The sequence below is a fragment of the Biomphalaria glabrata genome, chromosome 10, assembly GCF_947242115.1.
Source record: "Biomphalaria glabrata chromosome 10, xgBioGlab47.1, whole genome shotgun sequence".
Taxonomy (NCBI): Eukaryota; Metazoa; Mollusca; class Gastropoda; family Planorbidae; genus Biomphalaria; species Biomphalaria glabrata.
Genome location: NC_074720.1, coordinates 43,268,029 through 43,290,582, shown reverse-complemented (window position 1 = coordinate 43,290,582; position 22,554 = coordinate 43,268,029). Strand labels below are relative to the sequence as shown.

Genomic DNA, 22,554 nt, shown 5'->3' with positions numbered 1-22,554 from the left:
TTTCATGTGCACAAATAAATGTTTATTACATTTTGCTAAAGAAATTGGTTGTGCTTTATATTTTTCATCTTTGGCTGTTTCGTCCTTAAAAAAGGTCAAAATAGTTAGTAAAAGTTTAACTCAAGTTTCTTAGTTTAGTTTAACTCATTTTTTCAATTTGTGATTCACTAAAAGTTTAAGTACTTTTTTTTCCCATCACTAGCAATAAATGAACCAACTTTCTGTTATACATTCACGCAAAAGAAAAAAACTCATTCCTCTAAACTACTGGGTACCCATGACGACAAAGTTCGGTTGCTAGTTATCAAAATGACATTACACTTCTTTCTTTCGGCTTCACCAATTCGACTTAAAGAACTTCGCTACCAACGACATACTGAAGTTTTTTCAATTCCTGCTTCAACTAATGGGGCGGGCAGAGGAAACAGTGTTGCAGGTCTCACGAGACTGTCCAAGAGCTGTGGGGAGATAACTGAATGGTCACTTCAACTGCATGGGAGCTATGAGGCACTGCGTTCAACAACAGTTTCTTACCAGAGCACTACAGGAGCCCCACAACAGAGTTTCTTACCAGAGCACTACGGGAGGCCCACAACAGAGTCTCTTACCAGAGTACTACGGGAGGCCCATACTTTCCTGCCCTACTACCATTAGAAGTTCATCCAAGGTTCATGTTCTCCAATACGTTATTCATTTCTATACAAAGTTTACGTATTAAAATTCAAATTTATGTATGCGCTGTTCAACCTTTTTCAAAACGTATATGTTTTTGCTTTACATATTACAAATTTTAAAACTTGTATTTTCTCCATTCTGGTATTTGGGCCCTCTTGAGTCGGACCTTAACATTCACCAAAATCTTACTAAATAAGTGTTTATTAATGCTGACATTTGACATTTTAGGCGACTATGGGTAACGATACGTCATGCATTAATGCGCTCAACTTAAACTGTTAACATTATTTCTGCTGTCACAAAAAAAAAATGTTTGAAATTAATTCGGATTCAGTTGTCTGCAACAACTATCATCGAACAACAATAAAAATTGTTAATTCCAATGAAAAAAAAATTGTATGTGTCAAGTTTTACATGTTAAAAAAGGCCCAGAAAATCCATTTGTATCGATGGTCTTATGCGACCCATGACAATTCCTTAGACGACCCCCAGGGGGTTCGCGACCCACAGGTTGAGAACCACTGCGTTAGAGCATCGAATAGCTTGCTTGAATCAGCAAGAAAAGCAATGACATAGTAGAGGATAAGTCTCTTATTAACAAGCATGACTGTATTAACATTTTAATAAATTTAGGATGTAAATATCTTCTGTCTGTAATTGATAAGATAAGAGAAAACCCAACTAAGACTTAGACTTGCTTTATTGATCCTTACGGAAATGTGTTGTGATTACAAGGACTCTTTTCTCATATAAATGCAACACAACAGAAACATACACACACAAAAACGCAACTTTCGGCTTTTACCAATCACCATTTGATTCGCTAAATACAATATCACCATTGAATTTGAAAAAAAAAGTAAAGTATTCTCCTTTCAAAACCTTGCAGTCACGGATGAATGTGTGTATGTATGTATAATCTATTTTTACAATCTGCGCGAATGGCCGGAAGTGTGTTTTGTTGTCAGACAGAGAGACCAGCGTGTGTGATATGCAGTAAAGCTGATTAAAGTTTATGTGTTTGATCTAGTGGTTTCATTGTTTTATTTCGTTAACTAGAACTGAACCAGGGACACCTAGACGTATTGAGACCTAAGGTAGATTCTATCGAGTTATTAGTATAAATAGAATAGGAAAGCTGTGACACTTGCGATCTTCAGTATTTAGAACCAAGGAGAAGCCAGTTTCAGATCATCTAACATTATATGTATCTTGAACACTAAACTTATATTTTAAGGGCATTCTCAGAAAAAAACAACAACATCCTGCTTTGATCGTTCCCCCGCCCCCTCTTTTTTTCTCCTGTGGCTTTCATTCTCTTTGACCTTCTCCCCATCCCCCCCCCCCCCAAGTATCCAGCCCACCCGACAACTCCCTCGTGAGCCGTTTGTAAACATGGAAATAATCTCGCCCAGTCCAGTAAGACCTACAGCCATATCTGCCCTGATTATATCGCACGGGCCTGTTGATACTTATCGGCATCTCTGTGTGTGTGCGTGTGTGTGTGTGTGTGAGAGAGAGAGAGCGAGAGAGAGAGTTAGAATTATATGCATAAGGAGGCCTCTATATGCAGAGGAAAATGCCTCAATAAATATAAGGAGCTCAATGCTGGAAGAATGCAGCAATTACCTAATTAGCACAGATACTTGCGTAGCTCTCCCGTAGAAGAAAGGAATAAAAGATTTGAGTCAAATTGTAAATTGATTGGTTGAAACTTTATTGCGCCATGAATCACCCCAGAGCTAATCAACCAATAGCGTGGCATGTGTCGTGTATTCGGAATGCGTCTATTCGCAAATTTTAATTTAACTACGCTATTTTGTTGCGTAGACTTAGCAAGTGAGAAACATTGCTATCATGAGATGAAGATCTAATTAGCACCAACAAAAAAAGCTGCCATTTCACGAATATTTTTTCAAACACGATCTATTTCGGGATGCTTTGGTATCTAGGAGCTGGTTTTCCGTGCTGCCTTTAGGCGCTCAGTAAACGCAACTCTGCCCGAGTCGGGTGTCGAACCCCGAGCCCCCTTCTAGGTAGACAAGACAAGCCAAGTTAAAGCGCACATAGCCTCTCGACCACGCTTCCAATTAGAGTTGGGTAGAATCAGGGGCATCTTAAAACACCCGAATTAGGAAATCAAAGTCTTCGCTGAGATTCGAACCCGAGACGTCTAAGTTCGGAAGCCACTCAACCACCATTCCCCGACCCGAGACAAACCATTAGCCAGAATTTTAACCATGAAAATCAAGACTGGTCCATAGTTCATTGCTGGCACACTAAGGATAGTGTAAACAGTTCTAAAACACTCCACAGAGAAAATAATATCTAAAAAAAAAAAAATAAATGTTCGAACTCTAACTCTTTTGAAAAAAAAAAGCAGTATTGACGTAAACAAGAAGATTTCCGAAATGTATCCCACACTGAAGCTACGCCTTTGCTCCCAGACCAAAGCTGTCAGATTTCTTAATCCCAGAAAAATGAAATTTTAAAGACGGGAATTTTTTTTTTTTTCGAGAGATGAAATTTAAATATCCCACAGCGATGAGGCAGTGGGGGGGGGGGGGGGAATGATTGGAGGTATGATTGAAGGTTTGTTTGGACTCATCTAGCTCATAATAGTCTTCCCCCCCCCTTTTTTTTTCTCACCCACCAGACACGCACACTCACACACGAACTGGACATCCTGCTCGCGATACTACTGAAGAGCCGAACCCTGCTGCTATTCATACATTCTGACAAGGGAAGCAACTGGTAAGATGAAGGGAGAAAAGAGTAGGAGAGCTCTCGGAATACTAAGTTACCTCCCCCTCCAACCCTCTTAGATAATTATACCGTACTCTTTTTCTGGTTTAAGTGTTGGAGGGAAAGAAAAGGCGGGAAAGAAAAGGCGGGAAAGACACAGTTAAGCTGGGCAGCCACAAAAGCAGCTCTGGCATTTTTTAATGCCGGTTCCAGTGTGTGTGGAGCCTCGGGACGCGGGGGGGGATACAGTGACGAGAATCAATCCCGAGATCAAATCTCCGAGGTCATTAGGTCAGATATCGTCAACATTGTGCTGGGAGGCGCGAAGAAAGCCGTAGGTCAAACGGAAATGCAAGAGATCCTTTGATGGAGACACAAAAAGACAAGGGATTTAATTATTGATTTCATTCGTGGATGTTTGGATCAGTCTGTACTCTTGTGCCAGACATTCTCCAAGATTTGCATTGAAACTCGATTCGTTATCAAATCTTTATATCTAAAAAATACTTTTTAAAAAATCTTATATAGAGTGTAGTTGTATCCATTGGTTAGTCTCAGTCATGTAATTAAATTTGTTACAGATCTAAACTAACAATAATAAATCTGTGCAATTAGAAGTATTTTTTTCAAAGCTTATTATCAACTCACTCTGTCTGTCTGTCTGTCTGTCTGTCTGTCTGTCTATATGGTAAAAAGTTTGAACACGTTATTTCTCCGACACCTAATCTCAGATCAATCTGAAATCTAGCACAACTATGTATTATTATGAGATTGGACATTAGCGCTCTCAGCATGCTATAAGCATGAAAGTAGCGCTATATAAAAGCTATAATTATTATTATTATTATTATTCCTTACAACACAAGAATCAATAAAAAAAAAAATTAACCAATTAGTTAATTAATTATTGGTAATAAATTACTATGTTTGGTATCTCAAACAGGGGAAAGAAATAATACTTGACTGAAGTGGTGGTATAAGTTAAATTAGTTCCCTTTATGGATTGTCGTCTTAGGCTTATTATAAATTGAAGTACATGACTGATCCAAACTAAATGATACACTTTAATAGAACCTTTGTTTTTTTTTTTAAAAAGTTTTATTTTGCTTGTTTCGCTTTTGGCTCGATTTTCTACTGAGCACATTGTTTGTCACTGTCCAGAGCTTTCTTGGTCAACATCTCTCTCCACATAGTGCGGTGTAGGGCTGTGTCTTCCCAGTAGTCACCATCTCTCTCCACATAGTGCTGTCTAGGGCTGTGTCTTCCAAGTAGTCACCATCTCTCTCCACATAATGCTGTCTAGGTCTGTGTTTTCCAAGTAGTCACCATCTCTCTCCACATAGTGCTGTCTAGGGCTGTGTCTTCACAGTAGTCACCATCTCTCTCCACATAGTGTTGTCTAGGGCTGTGTCTTCCAAGTAGTCACCATCTCTCTCCACATAGTGCTGTCTAGGGCTGTGTCTTCCAAGTAGTCACCATCTCTCTCCACATAGTGCTCTCTAGGGCTGTGTCTTCCAAGTAGTCACCATCTCTCTCCACATAGTGCTGTCTAGGGCTGTGTCTTCCAAGTAGTCACCATCTCTCTCCACATAATGCTGTCTAGGGCTGTGTTTTCCAAGTAGTCACCATCTCTCTCCACATAATGCTGTCTAGGGCTATGTCTTCCCAGTAGTCACCATCTCTCTACACAGTGCGGTCTAGAGCTATATCTTCCAAGTAGTCACCATCTCTCTCCACATAATGCTGTCTAGGGCTATGTCTTCCCAGTAGTCACCATCTCTCTACACAGTGCGGTCTAGAGCTATGTCTTCCAAGTAGTCACCATCTCTCTGCAAAAAGTGCGGTCTAGGGCTATATCTTCCCAGTAGTCACCATCTCTCTCCACATAGTGAGGTCTCGAGCTATGTCTTCCCAGTAGTCACCATCTCTCTCCACATAATGCTGTCTAGGGCTGTGTCTTCCAAGTAGTCACCATCTCTCTCCACATAATGCTGTCTAGGGCTATGTCTTCCCAGTAGTCACCATCTCTCTACATAGTGCGGTCTAGAGCTATATCTTCCAAGTAGTCACCATCTCTCTGCGAAAAGTGCGGTCTAGAGCTGTGTCTTCTAAGTAGTCACCATCTCTCTCCACACAATGCTGTCTAGGGATGTGTCTTCCAAGTAGTCACCATCTCTCTCTACATAATGCTGTCTAGGGCTGTGTCTTCCAAGTAGTCACCATCTCTCTCCACATAATGCTGTCTAGGGCTGTGTCTTCCAAGTAGTCACCATCTCTCTCCACATAATGCTGTCTAGGTCTGTGTTTTCCAAGTAGTCACCATCTCTCTCCACATAATGCTGTCTAGGTCTGTGTTTTCCAAGTAGTCACCATCTCTCTCCACATAGTGAGGTCTAGAGCTATATCTTCCCAGTAGTCACCATCTATCTCCACATAGTGAGGTCTAGAGCTATATCTTCCCAGTAGTCACCATCTCTCTCCACATAGTGCTGTCTAAGTTGATATAAGCTTTGTAAAAATGGCTGGTTTCTCTACCACCAAAGCCAATGCCAGCTATTTTGTATGTGGCCTGCAGTGCTGGATTCACCTACATGCAACATAAGCCTCCCCCAACCTAAATATTGTTTTGAAGAAAAAGCAAAGGAATGTATTTGCAAGCAAGAGGCCCCATTCCTTAAATAGCTTGGTCTAAATCCGGTCCTGATGACCGGGGATACCTCTCCAGAATAGGGCTCTACAGTCACATGAGAAAGTTCTATACCAAGCGAACCATAGTCGATCTACGACTGAAGGAGGCCAACAATTGAATGACGTTGGGTTTAAAAAAAAATCTTCCTTTAACTCTTTCTCTCCGTAATTATTTACCACATTCTGATGGAATCAACGTTTGTATCGTTGGAATAGAGAGAAAGAGTTAAAAGTTTGAACCGAATTTAAAGACGAATATATTAACAACAAAATTCATACGAAATGATTTGCCCGTAAACTATAAACATAACGGAATGGCTAAGTACAGTGTTCATTTGAGATCTAGAGGGCTGCTAATGTAAAGAACATATGAATCTATGGCCGACGGTTATCGAGGGTATCATGTAGCCAACACAACGACCAACCGCTACTGTCAGGTAAACCATTAGAGTTGACTCTAGAGTTGGCAACCTTAAGACCACGAAATTACAAATCTCGGTCTTCACCAAGTTTCGAACCCTAGCCCCTCGGTTACGAATGAAGGAACCTTATAATAGATGAAAAACAAGACAACATGAAGCTGCATTAAATATAGACCGGGCCACCTCAACATTGTTGAAGGCCCTGTGCTAATGTGAACATCCACAAAATAATCAATACGATAGACCATTAAACTCCTGTTAATAGCACATTTAGGATAATTTCAATATATTGAATATAACCAGCTCATATAAGGGAATCGTCCGATTCGTATCAAATACTTGTATTTTCTATCGCTAAGTGTAGTAAAAATTCTTTAGGTGTTACCCCATTTACTAAGACATGAGGTACAAACTATAGTTGAGGAAGTGAAGTTAGTTATATCAATACAAGATATACTGTTTAAAGCTTGATACAGACCGGTAGTATCGAGAGATGAAACAGGTAAACTTTTTTTTTTTAAATTATTTTATTAAATTGCAAGGCATAATCTTTTTATCGATCATCTCTCTCTCTCTCTCCCTCTCTCTCTCTCTTTCTCTCTCTCTCTCTCTTATATTCTTCTTTCCATTCTCTATCTCTCTCACTTCCTATCTCTCCTTCTTTCTCGTCTTCCTCCTCTCTCACTCTTCCCCTATCTCTCTCTCTCTCTTCATCTTTCCTCACTCTCCCTATCTCTTCATTTCTCTGTTTCTCTTTCACTCTCCCTTTCTCTCATCCACCCCCTCTCTTCCTCCCCCCCCCCTCTCTCTCTCTGTCTCCTTTTCTCTCTCTTAAAAAAAACTGCATTAATAATGTCAACAAAAAGCAATTTAAAGTATATGAATAGGCACAATCAATTACTGGAGGCATACTGCAAGGGGATGTACTAACTAACAGATGACTTACTGACAGATGACATAATGACATACTGACAAATGACATACGGACATATGACATTCAGGTAGATAACATACTGACAGATTACACACTGACAGATGACTTACTGACAGATGACATAATGATTGATAACATACTGACAAAAATAACATACTAACAGATGACTTACTGACAGATGACTTAGTGACCAATGAAATAATGACAGGTGACATACTGACAAATGTCATACTGAAAGATTACACATTGACAGATGATGTAGTGACAGATGACATACTTCTAGATTACACAATGAGAGATGAAATACTGTCAGATAACATAATGTCAGATGACATACTGACACATAATATACGAACAGATGACTTAATGACAGATTACATAATGACATTTGCCATACTGACAGATGACTTACTGACAGGTGACGCACTTGTGACAGAGGGAATGGTGTACTCACGAGCTCTGCGGATGTAGGCGACGGTGGCGTGCTGACCAGCGTGAACCACGTGACGGTCACATGTTGTCTCTATGGAGAGTTTAGCCTCCTGGTCAACAACGACTGGACTCAACACCTGGGTGCCATCCCCTGGACCTGGAAACATAATGAAAGTGAGACAGATGATGTCGATTAGTGGAAGGGCGAATCATTATCATGAAAAGAGAGTCGATACCTGAACTTTCTTTTGACTTTTTATCACGAATAGTGAATCGATACATCTAACAAATATTGGTATCGATATTGTAATGCTATTTAACGCCTTTATCCGAGACCAATAGTTATATAAGGCCTGAACACTGACCTGCAACGTCACAACATGTGGGCTATCTATACCAACAGCTCGTTGCCACGTCACAGGTCTGTACGACATGGCAACAAGCTATTGGTCTCAACTGCCCCTTAGGCTGTGACGTTGCAGGTCAGCGTTCAGGCTTTCTATAACGGTTGGTCTCGGTTCATCTGAGTTATGTCTCGCAAAATATGTAGGTCAGCTGATGTTTCTAGTAACGTGACATGTTGCTCGTGTTTTTTTTTTAATCTTACAGGCTAAAAACTGATACAGAATTATTATTCAGCTTCATCTCTACTTGTTTTGAATCTACATATTTTGAATGAAAAACAAATTGAAGTTACATATTTTAATGTACAAATTATACATGTGCACTGCACAAGAGGACATGAGATGTACTCTTCGTGAGTGCACTGCACCACATTACAACTACACACTTTACCAGTTCTCAAGCACTAGTAGACACGACAAGTACACTTGCCTAGTGCACTGCACTAACGCTCAACGCTGAGTAACTTAATTGTGACCAATGTTCTCGCTAGTAAATTTAACGTCAAGTTCTTTAACTGAGTTCGCTGTATGGAGAGGGGGAAAGAATCTTGATAAAGAATCTTGATAAAGACATGACAGCATCGACATGACAGCATCGACATGACACCATCGACATGACAGCATCGACATGACACCATCTTATCTTATCTTATATAATACAGACGTTACTTCAAAAAAGAAGATGATTACGTCCTACGTCCTACATCGACAAGACATCATCAATAATTTGTGGCCAAATAATAAAAGTATATTTATATATCTATTGTTATGGCACGATTAGGAATTAGTTATTAGTTTCAGGAATAGGGAGGAAGTTTTTACTTAGTGACGATGACGTAATATAACTTTAAACAAGATTACAAAGAGAGTTTGTGTTACACAAACTCAGAGGCGGCCCCCGTCGAAGTCGGATCCCTGTCGGATCTGCATATTCGCAAATAATATTCAAGAGATGATTTAATTTTGATGTAAAATGTTTTACACGTTTCGGATGTTCCTTCAGAGTTGAAGATAATTACTTCCTAGTCCAAACCTCCCGCAGGACGACGGGGGATGGGAGCGGGCAGGGTTTGAACCCTGGGCCATCCATAAATCTGAACGACAGTCCAGCGCGCAAACCGCACGACCAGGCAGCCATCCGATGGTCAAAAGTAATAATGTTTCAAAGATTCATTTGCCGTAAATTTAAATTTAATAAAAAAATAGTAGATTAGTTTTAGTATATTAAAACATTACAATATTGATCATAACGTTTGGAAATGAAAATCTACACTTTTTTTTTACACTTTAAGTTTAGAAATTGAAATTCTACATCTTAATCTAGTCTATTTTAGTCTAAACTAGATCTAGAAATTCTAGATCTAGACTCTAAAATAATTTTAATTAGAATATAAATCCAGATCTAGATATACTGTAATAAAAATCTAGATCTAGTTTAAAAAATCTAGATTAGATCTAAATCAAGATATCATTCCTTTTTTAAACGAGAGTCACATAACGATGCTTAATAAACATTACTATACCGAGGTTTTTTTTCATTTCATTTGAAGAATTAATTCCATATAACGTCAGAGGGAAAAAAAAACACTACGTCACACGGCTAGACTAAAAATCGCCTTCATCTATAAGAGCCATTTATCGAGTGTTCATAGACTTTGGTGCACCGAGTGCGTTCTTTTAGCATTTCATTTAAAGAATTCATTCCATATGACGTCAAAGGAAAAAAAAACACTACGTCACACGGCCTAGCTAGAATAAAAATCGCCTTCATCATTACGAGCCTTTTATCGAGTGTTCATAGACATTGGTGCACCGAGTGCGTTCTTTTAGCATTTCATTTAAAGAATTCATTCCATATGACGTCAAAGGAAAAAAAAACACTACGTCACAAGGCCTAGCTAGACTAAAAATCACCTTTATCAACACGAGCCATTTCTCGAGTGTTCATAGACATTGGTGCACCGAGTGCGTTCTTTTAGCATTTCATTTAAAGAATTCATTCCATGTGACGTCAAAGGAAAAAAAAAACACTACGTCACAAGGCTTAGTTAGACTAAAATATGTTTTCATTAATACAAGCAATTTTTTCGAGGGTTAATAGACATTGGTGCACCGAGTGCGTTCTTTTAACATTACATTTAAAGAGTCCATTCATATGACGTCAAAGAAAAAAAATTCCATTACCTCACAATAGGCTAGTACCGGTACCATAAAAAAAAAAGTCTTTATTTACACGAGATATTTAACGAGGGTTCATAGACATTGGTGTACTGAGTTCTAATAGATATTATTTAAAAAGGATCAAAGCCACATTGTTTTTGCGTTTTGTCTGTCAGTCGGTCTGTCCGTTATCTTGATATAAAAAAAACAACTAAAAGTTATTAAAAATTGATTAACCTTTATTTTACGTTTCAAAACATCGCAATAATTTTTAGGTATGAACACAATTGAAAAGTTTATATAATAGATTGTTCCGGATGTTTGTATAAATAGTAAAAGAAAAAGAGAATTTCAGATAAATGTAATACCTTTAATTAAATTTTTTGGATGGTCTCGTATAAAAATTAGATGTACTACAGCCACGTGGAGAGATTTTCATACCTTACTTTGGTGTTTGGATTCTGTTTTCCTTAAAAATCGGAACATAATATTAACGATAATTAGATTTTTTAATGTTTTAGGTAGAAAGTTAAATGTACTGTAAGAGAGTAGTGAGTTAAAATATTTTTCATAAAAATCCGTAAAAACATTATTTCGTAAATGAGAAGATTATTTGTTTATTAATTAGAAGAGGGAGTTCAAACAATTATTTGGCGTTAGTAGATTTTTAAATAAATTCGGAAATTTCTGGCGACGATTTGTAAGAAACAAAATCCGGAACTTTCTTTATCGATTACAAAAATTCTATGTTATGTTTTACAAGAAAATTAAATGTCTAAAAAGTAATTTTCAGTAATCAATTCTAGTAAATTACTTTTTTTAAAAGCCTTATGCGATTTCAAACAATCATTAGGCATAATTCATGTTTTATAAAACAATATCCGGAACATTTTTACACTTAATGAATATAAGTCAGTATAGAGATTATGATTTAGCATTAATATGCTATTTACATAAAAAACGGAACAACATATTATTGATAATGTGTTTTTGCAACGTTTAAGCATGGAAATTGAATGTAATGTAAGTTAGAAGAGCAAACAAACATTTGTTGGCGTTGATTAGTTTTGCACAAAAAAATCCGGAACAATCAATTTTAGATACTTAAAACTATTGAGATGTTATGGGAGGAACATTAAAGGGTAAATCAGATTTTCAATAGCTTTTAGAGTTCTAGTTTTTTAAATCTAATCGTGACGGACAGACCGACCAACAGACAAAACGCACAAAAATAAGCTTCTTTTATTTGGATGGGGGCACTAAACAAAAAATAAATAAAATCTGATTTTTAAAAAAAGTTTAAGGAATTGGTTTAGCACCCGATCATGTTGCGACGTTACGCTACTGCACGAAAATCGCTGCATAAAAAGTCCATTTAAAAAAATGTGCGTGATATTTACATACAAAGTGCATTATTAGCCTTTATAAACAAACAGAAATGTTTTCTTTTAATTTTAGCAGCTAGTTCACCAGAAAAAACGTCTTTAACTATTATTTGTATTTGTTGTAAACATTTCCTGTACATTTTAAAAATATATTTGACTTAGTGATACTGAAAATACACAAAAATTGTCTATCTTTGTTAGCATATTGTAACATTGCCTCCCTTACATTTACGTAATTGTTTTAGAATTGGTGTATTTTTATGAAAAAATCGCTTGCATAATTAATTTTATAAATTAAACGGTTCGCTTTTAGAAAACCAAAAGTAGCCGTTGCACCTAAACTTTTCAAGCCGGATTTAATGATGAAATAATATTTTTCATATCTCTTCTAGTTTTCGAGATCTGAGTGTGACAGACGGACAGACGGACATTTTGCACAAACCTAATAGCGGCTTTTTCCCCTTACGGGGGCCGCTAAAAATAAGATCACTCTAGGAGACGCTATAAACAAGACGCTTTTCTTATCACAGTAGGAATAAGAAGGATTATATAGACGGCTAGGTGTAGGCGACATTTGATGGTTCCTTTCATGATTATTAAACGCGTTTAATGTTTAACAGCAGTGTCGACTACCTCTATTGATTGTTTCGGCCTTTCGCCGGTTTTACTGAGTTAGTTTGAGGGTTACCTCCTGTTTATTACTTTGGTTTTACTCGACACCGTGGAGGAGCCTTAACAATACATATATATATATATATATATATATATATATATATATATATATATATATATATATATATATATATATATATATATATTGTTATGACATGATAAGGTTTTAGTATTTGTTTCGGGAATAAGGGGAAAGTTTTACTTAGCGACGAGTGACGTGACAGATCTTTAAAAAAGTAAGAACGCTCTAAGATACGGAATAAACAAGACGCTTTGCTTAGGACAGTAGGAATACGAAGTGATATACAGGCGGCTGGTACTAGAGGGCATTCGACGGTTCCCTTCTTGAGTACTAAAGGTGTTTGTTGTTGCAACACTAGCCTCGACTCCTTTTATCGAGTGTTGACCTTTCGTCGGTGTTGCGGTTCCAGCATTGAGTTCGGCATTATCTCCTTTGAGTTTGTTTATAGTTCAATTACTCATCACCGCGGAAACGCACAACAATATATATATATATATGACTTACATTTATTTGTATAAAAACGAGTCAGACTTACCAATCAGTCTTATAACAACATACTCAGCCCTGGGATGGTCAGCTACATAGGTGAAGGCAAGGCAGACAACTCCGTGATCTTCGTTCTTGTATTTGTTGGATCTGTTTTGGTTGAGAGACACGTGAATAAATTTAGTCGAGGAATGTGTGGCTGAGCGGCCAAAGCTGTTTGGCAATGCCTCGGCCACCCGACAAGAGGGGATCGGGTTCAAACGCAGACTCGAGCAGAGTTGTGTGTTGCTGGGTGCCTTAGTAGACGTCTGCAAGTTTCATCGTCTTAGCAAATATTGTTTTTAAAAGTTGTACATACATGTTTAGTTGACAGAAATAAGTCATTATGTGTCAACTAAATGAGAAACATAGTCCGCACACTCCTCTAATAAGAGACACGAATTTTCTTAGAAGCAATTTTTAAGCTCAAATCTAATCTAATAAAACAAGTCCTAGCTCTAAATTCAGTGTCCTAAAGTCTCACCTAAGCAGTAGATATTGTCCTATTTCTCAATTAAAGGTCCTCAAGTCTAAAATAAATGTCCTCAAGTCTCATCTAAAGGTCCTCAAGTCTAAAATAAATGTCCTCAAGTCTCATCTAAATGTCCTTAAGTCTAAAATAAATGTCCTCAAGTCTCAACTAAATGTCCTCAAGTCTCAACTAAATGTCCTCAAGTCTCAACTAAATGACCTAAGTCTTAACTAAACGTCCTAGAGTCTAAAATAAATGTCCTCGGTTCTCAACTAAATGTCCCCAAGTCTCACCTCAGTAAGTAGATATTGTCCTGGCTCTCAAGACACTTGTACTTGATGGCCTTGGACTTGCCATATTTGTAAATAATCTGATGAGCTCTGATTCGGACAAAGACTTGTTTGCTCTGGTCTACGAAGTGCCATTTGTCTCTCAGTCGAGGGTGAGTCACACAGGCTGAAAGACAGACAATACAGGTCAGACAACACAGGCTGAAAGACAACACAGGCTGAAAGACAGACAACACAGGTCAGACAACACAGGCTGAAAGACAACACAGGCTGAAAGACAGACAACACAGGCTGAAAAACAGACCACACAGGCTGAAAGACAGACGACACAGGTCAGACAACACAGGCTGAAAGACAGACAACACAGGCTGAAAGGCAGACAACACCGGTTGAAAGACAGACAACACAGGCTGAAAGACAGACAACACAGGCTGAAAGAGAGACAACACAGGCTGAAAAACAGACAACACAGGCTGAAAGGCAGACAACACAGGCTGAAAGGCAGACAACACCGCTTGAAAGACAGACAACACAGGCTGAAAGAGAGACAACACAGGTCAGACAACACAGGCTGAAAGACAGACAACACAGGCTGAAAGACAGACGACACAGGTCAGACAACACAGGCTGAAAGACAGACAACACAGGCTGAAAGGCAGACAAAACAAGCTGAAATACAGACAACACAGGCTGAAAGACAGACAACACAGGCTGAAAGACAGACAACACAGGCTGAAAGACAACACAGGCTGAAAGACAGACAACACAGGCTGAAAGACAACACAGGCTGAAAGACAGACAACTAACATACAGCCAAACAACACAAGTTGAATAATTGAAGACAGACAAGACAGGCTGAAAGACAACACAGGCTGAAAGACAGACAACACAGGCTGAAAGACAACACAGGCTGAAAGACAGACAACTAACATACAGCCAAACAACACAAGTTGAATCACTGAAAGACAGACAACTAACATACAGACAAACAACACAAGTTGAATCACTGAAAGACAGACAATTAGAACAGTATCATCAGTTTAACAAAGACTGAATCTCACAGGGAACTTAATGCATCTGACCTTTGATTTTATTTAAATGTAAGGGTCACGTTGAATACCTACAGTGATCAAGTTTCTGTTTTGAAGTATAAACAAGACTATAAAAAAAGTTTTGAAAAGGTCAAGGGTCAACTCTTTGAACACCAATAGAAACTGATTCCATTTTTAATTAGATTTATATCGCAATAGGTCACGTCCGCAGAGATTTCTTTTGTGAAAGATTGGAACTTTAAAGACTTCAAATCTAGAGAGTTCTGTAACCATAGACGCCTGGGGAGATAATTGAACTAGGTAAAAGAACTGACAACGGAAAGGGCTGAGAAACACTGTAGTCAGTGTAGTTAAGTATGTATAAATCAATAGTACAGACAGTAAGTCCTTAATATATTCTACGAACTGTTAGGGGGTTACCGGACACTTGCAAGTCCTTTGGCGGTTAAAAAGGGAGAGCGGAGCCTTACAAAAAAAAGACAAAACAAGAAAAATAAATAAAAACCTTCAAAAAAAAAACAACTTAAGGGAAAGAACCGCAAAATCACTGCAGATTTCAACCTGATCAGACAATCGGAAGTGAGAGAAAAAACGTTTAAAAAAAAGTAATAATAATAAATAATAAATACACATTTACATCCACATCTCTCAATAAAGTAGTATTCATTTCCCTTTTTTAAATTACAAAACAGAAATAACTAACTACCAATAATTAATTATTTATTCATGTTTTGATATGTACGAAAAATAACTTGATCCGATAATGGATGTTAGTGAAATAACGTGTACAAAAATTATACTAGACAGACAGACGGACGGACAGAGTGAGTCAATGTAAGCTTTGTAAAATAAAAAAAATATATAAAAAGCACGATAAAGCAAAATTAAAACCTGCTTGCAATGTGGTCCTATTTGATGAAAGGCAATACAGCAAGGCTGTAAGACTTCTATATACATTTAAAACATTTCTCCGAGAAAGTGATTTTGACATGTTTTTGTTTTCAGCGTTCACGCATGCGCACATTTGGATGTCCATTCACATTTTTTTTTCAGTTTTATCATCGTGGGAAAAAAAATACTTCTCACTGAGTAAATGGGGAGTCTCTTTAATACAATGCCTCTATTCAGCTTGCGAAAAATTCTTCATCTGTAAAAACAAAGATGGACCCAGTTCTTGAAAACGGCTTTAATGATTTCCCTTTAAAAAATGCTCTGGCCGAGAGGCTTAAACCGCTGGACTGCCTAGTCAAGGCTGCTGGGCTACATGCCGTCGTCAAGCAGCTGCGCCCCGCAAACATGTCGTCGAGTAGCCTCTAATCTAATCGGCGCCTTCGACATTGACGGAGGTCACGATCTAATGCAACCGCAGCTTCCATTTAGACTGTTTGCAGATGTTTAGAGGGGAAGGCTAGGACCTAGTCATGGACAGGAAATGGCGCGCCGACTGTGGGTTGAGCATTACAGAGTTAAGAGATACCACTGCATGTGTTCAGTCATCAGTATCGTCACAGTAACGTCAGAGTATCGTCACAGTAACGTCACAGCAACGTCACAGTAACGTCACAGTATCGTCACAGTAACGTCACAGTAACGTCACAGTATCGTCAAAGTATCGTCACAGTGACGTCACAGTAACGTCACAGTATCGTTACAGTATCATCATAGTAACGTCACAGTATCGTCACAGTATCGTTGCAGTATCGTCACAGTAACGTCACAGTATCATCACAGTAACGTCACAGCATCGTCACAGTATCGTCACAGTGACGTCACAGTAACGTCATCAGTGACGTCACCGTAACGTCATCAGTGACGTCACAGTAACGTCATCAGTGACGTCACAGTCACGTGTAGCCAGTATTGATTGTTGCCGTCTTCAGAGATTTTCTTTTTAAAAAATTTTCTAGTAAAATAGTGAGTCACACGATACCAACGTCTCTCACCCACACACACACACACTTTCACACACATTCACACACATACGTACATATATCGATGATCTCTGCGGTGATTCCATCTATACCCGTGGCTTCTGTTCCGGGCAAGCTTTTTACTGACTGTCGAACGTTTTTCATTCAAATGGTCTCTTTGCGTTCTGGACATTGGCCATTTATTGGGAATCTACGTTCGCCCGGAGACAGTCTCCAGTCCTAGGATTCCTATTTGTTTTTTTGCGTTTTTTTTTAACCTTTCTTTAAAAGAAAAGTATCTAATATATAAAGCAGAAAGTAAGGCGTATGTATGAATTTATGTATGTATGTATGTATGAATTTATGTATGTATGTATGTATGTATGTATGTATTTATGTATGTATGTATATGTATGTATGTTCACGAGGCCGATCCTTCCCGAACCGTCACGTCTCGGCTGACCGTCGTAGCTCGTCACGGTTGACCGCTAGTCTAGAGCTGGCCTGGGGCGATTTTCGTCGGCTGACTACACACACATCACTACCCCCATCTGTGCCACCACCAGGTTTATAACGGTATGTATGTATGTATGTATGTATGTATGTATGTATGTATGTATGTATGTATGTATAAATGCATGCATGTAAAAACATTCCTTTATGATACTGAATCACTGACTGAATCACTGAATGAATCACTGACTGAATCACTGACTGAATCATTGACTGAATCATTGACTGAATCACTGACTGAATCACTGACTGAATCACTGACTGAATCACTGACTGAATCATTGACTGAATCATTGACTGAATCAGTGACTGAATAAATGACTGAATCATTGACTGAATCCCTGACTGACTCACTAAATGAATCAATGACTGAATCACTGACTGAATCATTGACTGAATCATTGACTGAATCACTGACTGAATCACTGACTGAATCACTGACTGAATCATTGACTGAATCACTGACTGAATAAATGACTGAATAAATGACTGAATCCATGACTGACTCACTAAATGAATCAATGACTGAATCACTGACTGAATCACTGACTGAATCACTGATGGACGAACTTAACAGTCCATTCTATTTATTTCTTGTAATTCTTTAATTTTGTAAAGATTCTTTCCAGTCAGCTTTGTACAGTCAAGTTCTTGTGTTAAAAGTTTAGTTCATTTCTACATAGCACAATGCACAAAATGTTCATGAAAAGTCTATTTAACTTTCACCAGCTACCCCCCCCCCCACCCCCACCCCCTTTTTCCTTCTGTTCCCTATCCCCCCCAAAGTTTGAAATATGAAAAGAAGAAAAAAGAAAGAAAGAACAGAACTCTTGGAGAAACCAGCAAAAGCTAAAAAGACCAGCGCGCCACTAATGAAACGTGTACCACTAAGCTGCGACCTATAATAATTTACATACATTTTTACAGGGGAGGGCGGCGGTGTAGAAAGGAGGAAAGGCGCATCACCAGGGGAATGGTTTGAGGATGAAAAGAATTGAGAATCTCTGTTGACTTTGGAATGCTCTGACACGAAACTGTCAACTGCTGTAATGAAATTTGAAGCGGCGTGTCACTGATAGCGTCTTGTGGACGCCACTAATCGTCTCCATGCATCTCACGTGACAGGCTGAGCTTTATCCTTCACACGAGTTATGCTTCTTTGTTTCAGCTGCTTGTTGTCAAACGTATTCGTGGATCAGAAGTAAATGTCTCAGATTAACGTCGGCAATCAAAGCCTTGGATTCCGTCGATCTGGTCGAGACCTGTACGACGTGGCAACGAGCTATTGGTCTAAACTGCCCACAGGCTGTGATGTTGCAGGTCAGTGTTGAGGCCTACTTTAAGGATTGGTCTCGATCAGATAGAGCATCTTTTACAAGACTGGTCGCAATCTGCGGATCCCGACTCATTAGCTGAGTCTCTCCCACGAAGTGTTTAAAGCCGGCTCGGAATATCATTTCTAAACTTGTTTTGTAAGGGACGAGTAAACGTTTTTAAAAAACCAAAAGCTTATCTAAAGGGACAGAACTCCGTCCTTAAATCTATATCTACAAATAATGTACAAGTTATTTCCCTTATTTAATATCAAACAAACTACTTCATTAACAATAATTAATTGACTACTTAAGTATTTTTGGTTTATTGATCCATGTTTTGTTAGGTCCAATAAATAGTTGCTTAAAGTATCAACTTGATCGGAGTGAGGATGTAATAGCGTTGACAAGTAGTTAAGGGGACTCAATCCAACAAATTTAGCCATGTTTGTTTCCCTTGTTGCTATTTAACAAAATAATGAACTAACAGTAATTAATTGTCTTATTGATAATTTTTTTGTCTATGTCAGTAAATAATTGTGCGAAGTTTCAACTTGATCAGATAATGGGTTTGGGAGAAATAACATGTACAAAGTTTGTACCAGACAGACAGACAGACAGAGTGAGTTGATATAAGCTTTGTAAAAAAGCAACAATAGCACAGATAGTCGCTCCAACTCGCTCGCAAAATTATTTTCGTATATAATGGATGGCTTACAGTAACAGCTTTTACTATTAATTTATTTTTAAAGAATTATATAAACATTTATTATGTTACATACATAGGAAGCAGCTCAGACGCAGTAGGAGAGAATGGGTTAATTAAAGTTACGTCAATCGTACGATACATCAAATATATTAACCCTTTAAGTCCTACATTTTTAAAAGCCTATGACAAAAGCCATGACTGGTAGTGATATGTTATATGTAAATTGCGTGGCCTCTGCCAGGTGCTGGGGTCCAATTTGGAGCAATCGGCCAAATCGGACTAAGGCCGGCCCTGGTGTTCAATGTGAGACTGCCTTCAATATGATACAGCCTTCAATGTGATACAGCCTTCAATATGATACAGCCTTCAATGTGATACTGCCTTCAATGTGATACTGCCATCAATGTGATACTGCCTTCAATGTGATACAGCCTTCAATGTGATACAGCCTTCAATGTGATACTTCCTTCAATGTGATACTGCCTTCAATGTGATACTGCCATCAATGTGATACTGCCTTCAATGTGATACAGCCTTCAATGTGATACAGCCTTCAATGTGATATTGCCTTCAACGTGATACAGCCTTCAATGTGATACTGCCTTCAATGTGATATTGCCTTCAATGTCATACTGCCTTCAATGTCATACTGCCTTCAACGTCATACTGCCTTCAATGTGATATTGCCTTCAATGTGATACTGCGTTCAATATAAGACTTCGTTTAATATGACACTGCGTTTATTATGAGACTGTCTTGAGTGCCTTCAATATGCTACTGCTTTCAATGAGACTGCAACATATAGTGTATAGCTGACAATGGCTATACAGATTCTATAATAATGCATATAAAATCTGAAATAAAGTATTTAACCCTTAAAGTGCTGAGCTTTTTTACAATAAGTATACTAAAACATGGATTTACAATGCTAGTGTTTAGAGGCTAAACTACCACACGCGTCTAAAGGGTTAAACGTCTAGGCCCTACAAACTTACTTGATCGCCGATGTCTTCTGGGATATGTCCGACCAATGAGGTACAACCACGTGATCACCAGTAGCCAATGGTGGACATTCATCCTTCACATAACGTTGACCAGCCAGCAACTGGACAGATCACAAACATGGCCGAGGCTGGGCGGAATTGTCTGTGCAGAGAAAAAAGCGATTGACATTATAGTGCACAGTCAACATGGCGGAACAAACAAAAGGACAAGCAGGAAGCGAGATATCAATCGTGATAAGTGAATGTCAACAGAATAACAGAATGTGTGTGTGTGTGTGTGTGGATGTGTGTGTGCTTGTGGTGTGTGTGTGTGGGGGGGGGGTGATTGTGCGTATGTAAGAGAAAGAGGGAGATAACTTGTATGTGAGATAAGAGACAAATAGAATGAGATGAGGGGAGTATTCAGTGAGACAAAGAAACGAGAGAGGAGAGAGAGATAAGGGAAAGAAATAAGAGAGAGAGAGAAATAAGGGAGAGAGAGAAGAGAGAGAGAGAGAAATAAGAGAGAGAAGAGAGAAATAAGGGAGAGAGAGAGAAGAAAGAGAGAAATAAGAGAGAGGAGAGAGAAATAAGGGAGAGAGAGAAAAGAGAGAGTAATAAGAGAGAGGAGAGAGAAATAACAGAGAAGAGAGAGAGAGGGAAATAAGAGAAAGGAGAGAGAAATAAGGGAGAGAGAGAAGAAAGAGAGAAATAAGAGAGAGGAGACAGAAATAATAGAAAGGAGAGAGAGAGAGAAGAGAGAGAGAGAAAGAAGAGAGAGAGAGAAAGAAGAGAGAGAGAAAGAAGAGAGAGAGAAGAGAGAGCGAGAAAGAAGAGAGAGAGAGAAAGAAGAGAGAGAGAAGAGAGAGAGAGAAAGAAGAGAGAGAGAGAGAAAGAAGAGAGAGAGAAAGAAGAGAGAGAGAGAAAGAAGAGAGAGAGAGAAAGAAGAGAGAGAGAGAAAGAAGAGAGAGAGAGAAAGAAGAGAGAGAGAGAGAGAAAGAAGAGAGAGAGAGAAAGAAGAGAGAGAGAGAGAAAGAAGAGAGAGAGAAGAGAGAGAGAGAAAGAAGAGAGAGAGAAAGAAGAGAGAGAGAAGAGAGAGAGAGAAAGAAGAGAGAGAGAGAAGAGAGAGAGAGAGAAAGAAGAGAGAGAGAGAAAGAAGAGAGAGAGAAAGAAGAGAGAGAGAAAGAAGAGAGAGAGAGAAGAGAGAGAGAGAAAGAAGAGAGAGAGAGAAAGAAGAGAGAGAGAAAGAAGAGAGAGAGAGAAGAGAGAGAGAGAAAGAAGAGAGAGAGAAAGAAGAGAGAGAAGAAAGAGAGAGAAAGAAGAGAGAGAGAAAGAAGAGAGAGAGAGAAGAGAGAGAGAGAAAGAAGAGAGAGAGAGAGAAAGAAGAGAGAGGGAGAAGAGAGACAGAGAAAGAAGAGAGAGAGAAAGAAGAGAGAGAGAGAAGAGAGAGAGAGAAAGAAGAGAGAGAGAGAAAGAAGAGAGAGAGAAAGAAGAGAGAGAGAGAAGAGAGAGAGAGAAAGAAGAGAGAGAGAAAGAAGAGAGAGAAGAAAGAGAGAGAAAGAAGAGAGAGAGAAAGAAGAGAGAGAGAGAGAGAGAGAGAAAGAAGAGAGAGAGAGAGAAAGAAGAGAGAGGGAGAAGAGAGACAGAGAAAGAAGAGAGAGAGAGAAGAGAGAGAAAGAAGAGAGAGAGAGAAGAGAGAGAAAGAAGAGAGAGAAAGAAGAGAGAGAATGAAGAGAGAGAAAGAAGAGAGAGAGAGAAGAGAGAGAGAGAAGAGAGAGAAAGAAGAAAGAGAGAAGAGAGAGAAAGAAGAGAGAGAAAGAAGAGAGAGAGAGAAAGAAGAGAGAGAAAGAAGAGAGAGCACAACGATCGATAGGAGAAAGAGATGGAGAGAGAGAGAGGTGAGAGTGAGAGAGATAAAACATAGAGAGAAAGAAAAGAAAAGAGGAGAGAACGAGTGGGGAGATAGAAAGGAAAGAGAGAGGACAGAGAGAGGAAGGAGAAAAATGAAAGGAGGAAATAATAAAATCCTAACATTATAATTTATATCCACTTTTTTCAATAAGTAATGTTGAGCATAACAGATACAAGAGTTTTGAACGCCAACCTAATCTAAATACTATTGAGTAAATAACTATGTAGTATGTATGCCCGTTGTCAATGCAAATGAAAACATGGTTCGACTGAGCTCAATGGAGAGCGGGTTCCAAACCTTTGGTTCGTGTGCTAAAAAGTTTCCCCACACCGCAAG

At 38.6% G+C, this 22,554-nt stretch overlaps 1 protein-coding gene across 3 annotated transcripts in view; it reads right to left on the bottom strand.

The window, feature by feature from the left end:
• Positions 1 to 22,554, bottom strand: part of LOC106065498 (uncharacterized) — a 44,548-nt gene that overhangs the window by 9,590 nt on the left and 12,404 nt on the right. For 2 of the 3 annotated variants that reach the window (XM_056044271.1, XM_056044272.1), the window contains exons 2-5: positions 20,319 to 20,469; positions 13,830 to 13,992; positions 13,075 to 13,175; positions 7,877 to 8,053 (exon numbers count right to left, since the gene is read on the bottom strand). In XM_056044271.1, the coding sequence (XP_055900246.1) occupies positions 7,877 to 8,053; positions 13,075 to 13,175; positions 13,830 to 13,992; positions 20,319 to 20,400 (523 nt within the window). In that variant the 5' untranslated portion in view covers positions 20,401 to 20,469. The remainder of the gene's footprint in view (positions 1 to 7,876; positions 8,054 to 13,074; positions 13,176 to 13,829; positions 13,993 to 20,318; positions 20,470 to 22,554) is intronic. The other variant, XM_056044273.1, reaches the window with a different exon arrangement.